The 12101-nt window shown below is 37.1% G+C and overlaps 1 protein-coding gene across 1 annotated transcript in view; it reads left to right on the top strand.

Moving 5' to 3' along the window:
- The window catches only part of ARID4B (AT-rich interaction domain 4B), an 88195-nt gene that overhangs the window by 46565 nt on the left and 29529 nt on the right, over window positions 1-12101 (top strand). The window contains exons 9-15 of the mRNA XM_054279482.1: window positions 1829-1908; window positions 3552-3625; window positions 4451-4596; window positions 8923-8995; window positions 10045-10139; window positions 11242-11339; window positions 11544-11811. Coding sequence (XP_054135457.1) covers window positions 1829-1908; window positions 3552-3625; window positions 4451-4596; window positions 8923-8995; window positions 10045-10139; window positions 11242-11339; window positions 11544-11811 — 834 coding nt within the window. The remainder of the gene's footprint in view (window positions 1-1828; window positions 1909-3551; window positions 3626-4450; window positions 4597-8922; window positions 8996-10044; window positions 10140-11241; window positions 11340-11543; window positions 11812-12101) is intronic.

Raw genomic sequence — 12101 nt, 5'->3', positions numbered from 1 at the left:
TTTACAGCAGGTAACAATTAAGATTAGTAGTGGAAACCAAGTACTTTGGAGATCACTCCTATAACCAAATAGATTATCACTTACAAATTTAGAACTGTAGAAATCTGAATTTGGTTAAAATTACACTAAGGACTCAGTGATCGACTGCATTGTTTTAATTCTGCATACATGTCTGGGTTGGTGGGGTTTTTGTTCACTTGTTTTTGTAAGTTCTGTGGGGAAGGAGGGAGTACAGTGACTAACTAGAATTGTAAAAGGGTCTGACAATTGCTCCTTATGTCAAAGAGTGTGATTCAGTCTTATTCAAAGCCTCATAGCATTATTTAGTTTTAATGTGTACTTAAAGGCTTTTGAAAGGTGCAGTGAGGAAATCTGCCTGCAGCATTTTCAGAAAATTGAGTTTACACAGGATCATCTCTTTCATCCTCTGACTCCAGTGGAGTTTGTTTTGCAAGGAAATTGAGAACTTGATTCAGGCAAAATTGTGGCGATGTTGCTTGATGTAAAGGCACTAGATGGGGTTATGGTGTAAAGTGTTTTCCAACCTCTGAATGGATTTCTGACTACTAAAATCTTGATGCTTCTAGAAAAGCAGTTGCTAAAGCCTGAAGAGCCTTTCTCCATCTTTAAGGAGCTAGGAGTTTGCACTTGTCAGTTTTAAATAGAGGATGATAATAATTGTCTTTTACCCTGATATTGCAAGCTGTATCTCAAGCATAATTTCAGTTAGAAAGTTGTCATTTCCTAAAGTAATTTTTTTGTAGAATGCATTGAATTTTGGAACTTGGTCTGTTGAATTTTATTTGTCTTGAGGACCATATTTAGCCTGTGCTTTGTAATATGTAAGTCTGTTTCCAAATCACTTGGAGCTTTTGACTTTAGTTCCTAAAATGCTGCATAGGTGGTGACCTATGTAAGGTGGGGGGAAAAACTCAACTTTTGCCATTTAGTATCTTTGTATTTGGTGGAAAATTAGGACTGAAAGGCAAAAGTTGGGATAAGAGAGAAGAGGTATTTACCTGGGATAGCTTAGGGCTACAGTCATTTGCTGCTGCTTGAGATTTTGTAGCAGCCAGAATTTTCCTGACTTTCAGGGAACAATGCACATTATGAGATATCAGATGAGTGATGGAGAGGGGTTGCTTTTCTGTGTCACTTTCTGGCAATTGAATATATACATTTATTTATATAATTTTTTATTAAATTCTTGATGCTTTTTGATTAGTGACTTGTATCCTGATTTAGCAAAACTGAAATAGCTTTTAAAATTGCAACAAATAATATGTTGTCTCAATGCTAGACTTGATTAGTCTACTTCTTGAGTTAAAGAATCTATCATAATACTTGCACTTGAGGTGCTCTTCTCTCCCATGCAGATTACTTGTAAGTCTTCTCTTATAAAATTGCATTTCATAAATCCTGTTAGCTTTTGGTTTTGACACTGTGTGTGATCACCTCTTTGCCATTTCCAGAAGTTTTCAGAAGAAGTCTCTAAGTCAGGTGGCAGCACTTGGAGAAATTTCTGTCCTTTTAGGATGAAGAGGAGAATAAGCTGTAGAGGCATGACAGATTGACATTTTGTCAGAATGCTGTTCTTATGTTTCTGGCAGCAGCCATTGGGTTTCCCTCTAGGAGCCAGCATGACCTCATGCATTCAGTAATTCCAAGAGGTCATCGCTCCTGTGTTTTGGGGGATCTCACTTGCTCTCATCTCAGGGCTGCCAATGAGAAATGAGCACAAAAGCTTTTAGAGAAGCACTGCTATTTACTGTTACTCTCTTGTTTTAGCTTTTTCTCTCTAAACTTCGCAATTGTAATATCTTTGCAGGTGGTTTGTCCAGATTGTAGTGATGATATTGCGGTGAAAAAAGACAATATTCTTGTTCGCTCATTCAAGGATGGCAAATTGTGAGTAGGAATGTTGAGTTTGATAATTGAGCAAAATTTGTACCTCAAGTGAAATGTAATATGAGATGTGTTGGTTAAAGTATTAATAACATCAGTAAGCTCAGTGAGTTCCTGCCAAGATTTTTCTAATGTTTAAAAAACTGTTAACAGCCTACATGGTGATGAAATTAGTCTTGAACTTTGTCATTATTACTAATGGGATGCATAAATCTATCTGTCTTAGTTTTACTTCCATTGTTAAAATTGTGGGAAACCCAGCAGTATTACGTGACTTCAAGAATGGCCTGAAACTCTTTCCTGCTGAGGATGGAGTAGAGCAGTGCTTTTCAGGGATGTGGCTGTAAGCTTATCCAGCTCCAGGAGGGTCAGTGGGGATGTGTGCATGCCTGCACGTACACCACGTGCACACACACAAATCCTCTTTCCTGTTGGAAGGTACTAAGGCATATGTTTATCTCAGTCTAGGCTGCAACTGCATCTTATTATGCTCCTTGCAAAGAGCTCCAGTGCTACTCAAAGTAGGAAAAAGGATAGAGAAACATAGAAAACCAGACTGGTATTTGCAACAAAATAAAGTTCTTTGTGTTCTTAAACTCACAACAGTAGAATTCTTTTTCTAGGTTTTAGTTTTTATTTCAAAAGTTGCAGCTATTTATTGTGCTTGGTTCAGTTCAACACAATGTTTTGCAAGAAGGATATTTAAATATTTAACTATTAACTATTTAAATATTTAATATTAATATTTATAGTTTTGTTGTGGTTTAATTACTTGCTAAGTCTAGGTTATTGCTTTACCATTTGATAGTTTTTCAGGCATCAGTGCACATCACCCAAGGAACACACACAAATGTCACCCTGGTTTTTTAAGATTTTCTAAGCCTTCTGATGTTGACATTCTTGTAGTGAACTTTCTCACACACTTTCTGTAAATAACTCATTGTTTTGCATTCCTTTATGGAGGAGGAGAGAGTTGATGGACTGTTGGTTTGACCAGTGTCATTGGAGAGGTGTCACTGTTGCTTTCCAATCCGCTGTCACTTTTGTAAAACTATAAATATTGGAGTCAGAGAATAAAACTTCCCTTTTTTCCTTCACCTTGAGAGCGGTGGTGTGCTTGTGTTCTTTCGTGTCCTATAGCGACACACAAGATGTGTGCACACAAGCACTTACCCACCCCCTGTCCTCCAGAGCTGCAATTCAGATTTGCTTCCCTGGTTGTAGACAAAGTAGAAATCAGAAAGTGCTTTGTTCTTTCAGTTTGAAAGTCTTTAATTTCATATTGACAATTTACACTAATACTCATTTAAGCAAGATAGTGTTCTAAATTAATGTTAAATTAATGTGAGGGTTTAAAGTATTACATATATGGGAGATTCCAGAAACTACCTGTTTGTGGAAGTAGCATGCTTTCTTTAACACACAGTGAATGCATATAGTTTAATCAATTTAATGTAAAAGTTTTGGGTTTAATCCAGTCACTAACATTGTACCAGAGTAACACTACAGAATTGTCAAGATATACTTTGTATGCTTCTTATGTGTGTTTAGTAAGTGTATTATAATGTTAATGGGAGCTTTGTATTGTATAGTTAGTTTACCTTTAAAATATTTTAAATGTTTTTAACACTTTCTAAATTCTCCAGTGTTTCTGTGCCAAGAAAAGATGTCCGGGAAATCAGTGAAACTTCACCAAAGCCTGACGCTTTGTTAAAACAAGGTAAAAATAACTTCCTGTGAGAAACACTTGTGTGTATTTGCTTAGTTACATGAATTGCTCTAAATCTATGGCAGATTGATTTATGTCTTAAAGATCCTAAAATATAGGATCTTTTGTTATAGAATAATGTATTGAAGGAGAACAGTCATGGAAAGTTGGAGGAACTTTTTTCAAACAAATAAAACCTTACTAAATAAAACCCCCTAAAACAACACCCCACTTGCTCTGCACTGGCTTTAAGTGTAGACATGCCAAACATGCACACATTGGCTCTATACATTGTATTTTTCCTTTTGCTTTAGAACTTTATAGAATTATTCTCACAGTAGTGCCTCTAATAGTTGTAAGTTGCCTTTATGAGCTTTGAAAATCTGGAATTGTGGATGCATTTGAAAGTTTAACCTTGTGTGATGAAACTCTTAGAGTTAGCTTGTGATTATTTCTTCCTTCTTGCCCTCCTTTTTTGATACATATAAACTGCAGTGTAAACCTCTTGGATAGGGGTTTCCTCAGTTAAATTTTCATACATGCCCTGTGCAGAAGATCCTTGTTTGTGTCTGTAGACACTAATAAGGTAAAAATACTAGTAATATCTCTGAGTGCCTTGATGTACAAAGAACACTAGGCCAGTTTGACTGGATAAGACAAATAAGGATGGACAACATGGAGTGGTTGTTGAGGACCTTTGAATGTGGAGAGGAATTGTTAGTTAGCAGTCTTTCCTTCTCCTCTTCCCTGTCACCCCTCATTACTGTTTTTTTAATTGAAATATTTGTGCAAACTTGATACTTCCTGCAGTGCTAACAAAGGCTGGTTCTTTTACAGCTTTTGACCAAGCACTTGAATTCCGTAAAACCAGAACTGTTCCTAGTAACTGGAAAACAGAGTTGAAAGAAGACAGCTCCAGCAGTGAAGCTGAAGAAGAGGAAGAAGATGAAAAAGAAAAAGAGGATAACAGCAGTGAGGAAGAGGCAAGTGAAGTTAGTAAAGGGCAGAGTTGCACAGCTGATAAAAATTAGCAGGGACATACATATTTAAGCAGGCCTTTTTAACATTAGGGGACATATAACATGTTAACATAGGCAACACTGTTAACATAGGCATTATTGAGTAACTGGCTCTTTCCCTGATCTGCTGAGGAACTGCTCCACTCCATGCTATCTCTCTGGCTACCCTGTGTAATGAAGCAGAAATTTCAATCAAGGCATTAGCCCCTATGCACTCCACTTCCACCTTTCTTCTCTTTTTTTTCCTGCAATATGGAGTCACCACCTCATGCTTGGTTTTCTGATCATCTGTTCTTTACCCCCAGCCTTCTGTCCAGAAAAAAAAATCAAGACCAGGAAAGAACTTCATTTCACAGCTGGCTGAGAGGCTGAAAGAGAGGCTTTTGAGCCTTTTACTTCTCTGTACCTTCCTGTGGTACTCTAAATCTGTATCTGCCATAATCACTTTTTTCTCTCACTAGGGTTTGAGAGCTGTTCTCTTAATTTTCAAGCAAGTACCAGTAGTGCAGCAGACTTCATTTCCTATTAGTAGGGGAATCGTGAAGAAGAAACTGAACTGGTTTGGGTCTTAAATGTTTGTTAGGGTCCTTCCCTCAGTCCATCCTCTGTGGATACTGTGGCTCTGGCATACCAGAAAATAGTGTTTCATCTTCTAGTCATTCATTTCTTTAAAATATGTTGGGAGACTGCAAAAGTGTGAAGTTATGACTTTGCCACCTCTCCATGCTTATAATTTCTTTCTGCCTCCTCTTTAAGCTCTCAGAAGATTATCCAGCTCTGATCAAAAGTTTGCAAGGGGCAGACAGTGCCCCTATTTTGAGAAGCAAGGAATAGTTCCTTGGGCTCAATACAATTTCTGAACTTTGTCAGCAGGTTCATGTCCAGCTATGAACTGATGCATGTAGATGGGTTTGTATCTATGCAGAATGACACATCATCTTTATGTAGTGATCATTCCTGCACTACTTTTAGGTGAAGAATACAGAGCCTTTAGCTACAGCATTTGTAAACACTTGACCTTGTACTCTTTCAACACCTTCTCCTGAGCTCCTCTTAGTTGCATGTTTGTTTGTTTGAGCTAATCTTTCCATGTGCTAGACATATAGCTTTCATCTCAGACAAATATTTTGGAATCTACTGTATCACTCACCTCTTATGATAATATCTTTTCCAGTAAATGGTGATTTCAGTCATTTGTTGAACTAGGAAGTTTCTAAAACAGGCAATTTTTTTTTTTTTTTACTTCTCTTTTTTCTTCTTTGCTCTCTTTGGTGGTCAGTGGCATGTGTGTCTCCTCTCCACCCATATTTGAGCGGTTTCCGCAGCTTCTTCTCTTGTTTTTGTTATTTTCTGCCTGTATCCTCCTGGTTGTCAAGCAGCATCTCTTCCCAAACAGGACCTGTGGGCCTGCTCTTGGGACTTCAGCCACCTGCAGGTTGTTTTACTGCTTCCCAGGACATAATGGCTTCCCCCAGGCCATCCTTGTGGTCCTACTACCTGTAAACCAGAACAAAACAGAAAACCCAAGCTCTTAAAGATGTCACCACAGACTTTACAAATAGATATGTCTGTGCCATATACATGTTCACTCCATTCTGTATATACGGACATAGATGCTCTTCTATATATCATATCTATCTATATACATGGTTCCAATCCTATATAGATAGGAGTTGACATGCAAATCCTCTGTACTTATCTTCTGAGAAAAGTAGTTGCCTTGTTGGTTTTTTTTCCCCCTAATGGAAGAGACTGGAAAATGGCCTTCCTTTGCTTTCCAAAATCTCACGGTAGGTAAAAGACATGTCAAAGACCTCTCTCCCTGTCCTGTACTATAGTACTGTGTGTGTTGCAAAAAACTTGTTGTTGTTTTCCTGGATTTTATTGTCCTATGTAGAAGCCACTTTGTTTTGACTTGTAGCATAGACAGTTACATTAGGGACTGCAGAGTGACCAGCTAGCACTCTGGTTGTGTAACTTGAAAATAAGCAAATATGACAGTGTGATATGCCTGCTTCAAAGCATTATCTAGGAAACCTTGTTGTCTAAGTGGATTGAGAGATTATTAACAGATACTATTTGTAAAGTATAATACATACTGACTCTGTAGAGATTCTGAGAAAGTGGAAATGCTTTTCAGAGGCATGCAGGGTCCTAGGCTTTCCATGTTAGCACACTTCTGTAGAAAGTTACTTTGTTCTCTGCTGGAAAAATAATTAAGGAGTGTTCCTTGACTTGCCATTCTGGCACCTCTGTGAATTATCACATTAGAGATGTAGGATAGAGAAGGGTAGCTTCAGGCATTGGATTGGATTGTAGGAAAGGAGTGTTTTATTCAGCCTCTTCATCACCTTGACCTTATTTCCCCCTGTATTTAAAAAGAAAACATTCCTTCCTCAAAATATTGTTGGGTTTCGTGAAGGTTTTGTTCAGTGACACCTGTCACCCCTCCCCTAAATGTTCTGTGAGACTAATGTGTTATGGCAAGTTTTTTCTTGCTGATGAGGAACATGAGAAACCCAAGTAGCTGTTCATGATCTGTTTTCCATGATCCAGCAAATGCTTGTAAAAGTCTGTTCCAAGTACCTGCTGTGGGAGTTGGAAAAAAAATGCATTAAAAGAATTAAGCAGTTTTGGAGTTTTATTCCACAAGTAATTTGGTTTCCATGGCCTGTGGAATATGAATGTTCTTAACTAGGCTTTTATCTGAACTACATGCAGAGCTGCAGCACCACCTTGTACCTGTCAGAGAAGAATTGGGCTAGATGTGCCAATCTGTGGTGCCCCTGCCCTGTGAAAAGGCTCTCTAGTATATTGGTTGCAGTTCTGTACCCAGCCCATCAAAGCTGCCTGCTCTGAGCTCTGCTGGTACACTGGATGTCAAATGCCCATCATGTAATGCCCCTTGCAGAGACTTTCCTCTTGCATTGCCTTTGCAAGATTGGAGTATTTTCACTGCATTTCTGTTGGTAATTATACCTGAAGGGCAGCTGTTGTGGCATATTGTGAATGCTGGTTCTTAATTTTTTTGCTTGACAGAGCTGTTTGCTCTGATGTCATCCAAGTGCGTTTAATGGGTAAGAGGAAGTGCAGAATAAGAAAAAACCCTACTCCTTGATAATAGTTGCAGCCTTTCCTGACCTTATTTTCAGCTGTACATCTCTATATTAAATAGATTCAGTAGATGTTGGAGGGCTTGAGGTTTGTTTTTGTTTGTGTGTGTTTGTTTTTCCCAGTTCTGTTTAGTAATGATACTCTGTTTCAGTTGGTTTTTTTTCAACTGTCTTAGTGTGACTTTAAAGACAGTATGTTTTTTCCCCTTGCTTGAGGGTAGGTGAAGCTTTAATATTTAGCACAAGGAGACTGTTGAAGAATGGAAATTCTAAACATGGAATGCAAATACACCAAAGAAAAATAATTTACTTTAGATTACTGAATAACTAGTTATTTTTGGAAACTCTACGGGTAGTATTGAACATTAATCAACTCATATTTGGTGTATTGTTTTGCAGTAGCTCAGTCATCAGAATTTGAAATACTAATATCTTATTGCTACTAGTTGTGGCAAGCCCCATTTCCAAAGAAATTATGGGGTGTTCGAAAGTAAGCCATAGTGCTTTGTTATGAAACCGCACTGTTTAGTAATCTAAGTAAATCTAATACAAAGGTTTATTAGTGCAATGAACTGAACTTCCAAAATATCCATTGTTATTTCAGTTCTGGGATTGATCCTGCTCAGCACGCGCCCAGCTGGTGCCCCATGGCAGTTCGCATGCAGTGCCATTGGCTGCGGTTTGCCAGTGCAGTGGATTAGAACTCCTAAGAAAGTGCAAGCGCCATTTGCTCTTTGACTTCACCTCTGAAAGTGACCTAGTCTGTCCAGGAACCAAGGAGTCACTTAACTGCAGTAGAGATAGAGCTGACATTTCTGATAGAATCTCTTGATCATTACTAGCGCTGTCTCCTAGACTTTCTGCATAAATGGACGAAATTGAGAACACCTCTTGATCTATGGTGTCACTTACGATACTTCAGTGATCAGTCAGAAATCCAATCTCGATGTATGTTTACAGTCAATGTTTTATGTATTTTGAAACACTGTAGATTATAAAACTTGGTTTCATGTGGCGTAGCACTGAGAGCAAGTATCTCTCTGTGCCATATCCTGTTGCTGACTACAGTAAAACAAACTTAAACATTTAAACCTAAGTTATCACTGCCTTATGTTTCTTAATGAAGGAGTGTAACTCTGAATGGTGACAGTTTTCTTTCATGCATTGCTTTAAACAGGAGGAAATAGAACCATTTCCTGAAGAACGAGAGAACTTTCTTCAGCAATTGTACAAGTTCATGGAAGACAGAGGTGGGCATTTTAATGAGCAGTACTTTGAAAAATCGACCCTGTAAACTAGTAGTGCTTTGCAGTACAGTTTTGGAAACAGGGAAACTGTACTTATGCCTTCTGTCTTCCCTTCTGTTTGGAAGATGAGTCTGTCACTTGACTCATCTCCTAAAATGCAGTCCCAGATTTCTGCTTTCAGAAATAAATGGATATATATAAATATCTATCCTACTATGTTTTGCATATATTGTACTGTTTGCTATAGTGTACTTATAGTGTGTATAATCAAAGATTTAATACTTTCAATCATAATAATTTATATTCTCAGTTTAATAAATTTAAAATACTGACACATACATCTTTTAGGTCATGGAAAAATACATTTACTTTGTGCTAATTTTCTTTTTTGAATCCTGCTAACTTAAGTGCATGAACATTATCCATAGACTGAGATGTTTTTGAAAGCCAGTATCAGTCATTATGTTAAATCTTTACCAGGTTTTTATATATTGCAAGAAAAGGCAGGAGTGAGGGTATCTGTATTTAAAATACTATTATAACTGGTTAAATTAGCATCTTCTTATTGCCATATGAAATGAATTAAACTGTTCACAAGAGATGACAATGTGGTAGCTACTGCTAGTACTGTAGCATAGGAAGTTTCAGCTCTTGAAGCATTATGGATTTGCTCCTGTTGAGAGTTGGTTTGGGTTTTTTTAAATCAGTGAAAGGACTATTGCAGTTTCAGATGTAATTGTTTCAGTGGATGAAATAAAAATATGTACAATATAGTTAGCAAGAAAATTTGCATCATTTCTGCATGTTCAGTAATGTATGGAAGAATGTATATATATGCATTAAATAACATTATATATATGCATTAAATAACAGAACCCATTTTCCCTCTAGTTCAGTAAGACTGTAGAGTTTAAGTTAATTGAAAAGAAAGTACCAGATGCAGGAGATGGAGTTTAAAATATTGTATTTAATAATAGTGCAAATGATGTGAATTTCATGTTGTTCTGAAAAAAATATTTCAAAACATCCTAACAACTGTTTTTGTTACCCAGGGACTCCCATTAACAAACGACCTGTATTAGGATATAGAAATTTGAATCTCTTCAAATTATTCAGACTTGTACACAAGCTTGGAGGATTTGATAACGTGAGTATTAGTATGATGAGTACTCCAGAGCCATAAAACCTGAGGATGCTGTTTATTATTGTGAAATAATTTATTATGCTGTGAAGTACTGATAAATAACACAGGACCATTAGATGTATAAGTTTTCTACTATGACTGCATAAGACACCTTGTAGCTCTAAAAGCCATGTTTTAACATGAACCAGAACTGGTTAGAAGCTAAACAAATTACACATCTTCTCAGCATGTTTAATTATTGCTGCAAAAAATCAGCCAGCACATGTGTTTTTGGACTACTTCAAGAAACATTTGTCTGATAAAGTTGTTACCTCCGTGTGAAAGGAGTCACTGCTCAGTAAAATCTCAAATACAACCAATTTAGTGGCCTGATGTGAGGCCCTTCATTTCTATTTATTCTGGGCAGTGTAAAGAAGAATTTGAGACTGGTCTTGGGAGGAGTAATTGAAATCCATTGAATTCATGGCCAAGCAGATTCTGTTTGTGCTTTGAACTGCTTCCCATGAATGTAGCTTGCCAGCTGAGGAGGTCTGTTTGTGCAGTGATGCCTTTCTGACAGGCAGGACAGGATGTGGTACTGGGTATTGCAGTACATCTGCTTTACCTTCACAGATGGTTAGAAATGGGCACGTCACGGGTCTTTGTCACCAAAGGGCATGCTGAGGACATAATGACAGACTGGTAGGCACTATGACTGGTGCAGTACTACCAGGGCTGAGTACTGCTAATGCTTTGACTTCTTTTTTTCTTTCCAATTTAATTAAAATTCCAGCTCTGATGTCTAAGAATTACTTTAAATATAAAATAAAAAGAAAAGATGATGTACTGATTTTTCTGATAGCTATATTTTCTTTCCTCTGTTTTATTGCCACCTGCAGAGGAAAGCCTACTGTGGCTTGTTGCATTGCAGAAATGCTAAATTGCTCAAAGTGATTACATTAGACAGCAGTTTGCATTACAGTGAAATACTGTGTGTGTGATAAATAGTAATTTTATAGATCAGAGTAAATTACTTACATTTATTTTCTGAAGCTGTAAACTTTATCAATTTAGTTTTTTTGTCAGTGAATTAATTCAAAAACAATGACTTCATTGTCTTTAACAGATTGAAAGTGGAGCAGTGTGGAAGCAAGTTTATCAAGATCTTGGAATCCCTGTATTAAATTCAGCTGCGGGATATAATGTTAAATGTGCATACAGAAAGTAAGTGATAAAGCCATGTAGTTTATGCTAAAACTACAGTGAACTGAAGTGATGCTGTGTTAGGGGTAATATACATAAAATCCATAACTCTTTGTTTATAATGCAGTCTTAAGGCTTTAAACCTCCTGCCCATGTTTAGCTTCTCTAGGTTGGATTTTCCTTCTTTAGTCAAACTTGCTTATCACAAACAATTTTTTTTTTTAGATATCTCTATGGTTTTGAAGAATATTGTACATCAGCTAACATTGAATTTCAAATGGCATTGCCAGAGAAAGTGACAAACAAGCCATGTAAAGACTGTGAAAAAGAAAAAGAATTGAAGATGCGTGAAGATCCAGAGCAGGATGCAAAAGAGATAAAAGTGGACAAGGACGAGCGCAAGCAGGAAGAAGTAGCAGTAGTACAACCAGAAGAAAAAAAGTCAGCTGAGAATGATAATGAAAGTAAAGAAAATGATAAGCCCTCTGTTCTGGTAATATATTTTAAAGTTCATCTTGTATCTTGTTTATAAAGTCTGTTGGTGTGTTAATAACCATGAAATAATATAAAGATGGAAATTTCTATGATGGATTTAAAATAAGACAAAAGCTCATTGTAAACCTAATTCAGAACAAGACATTTGAGCTGTATTTACCCTAGGTGCCTTTTTTTGGGGGTCATCATGTCAAAATGTCTGACTTGTTAGAAAACAGGTCCAACATTTCATTTATTTGAGGGCCTCCTGGGTGAAATGGAGACTAATTAATATCCAGCTTTATCTTT

This window comes from Melozone crissalis, unplaced genomic scaffold (genome assembly GCF_028551555.1).
Source record: "Melozone crissalis strain CALT ecotype California unplaced genomic scaffold, PUWL_Pcris_2 ptg000027l_1, whole genome shotgun sequence".
In the NCBI taxonomy this organism is placed as follows: Eukaryota; Metazoa; Chordata; class Aves; order Passeriformes; family Passerellidae; genus Melozone; species Melozone crissalis.
Note: the sequence above shows the minus strand (reverse complement) of the source record. Positions and strands in the feature narration are given on the sequence as shown.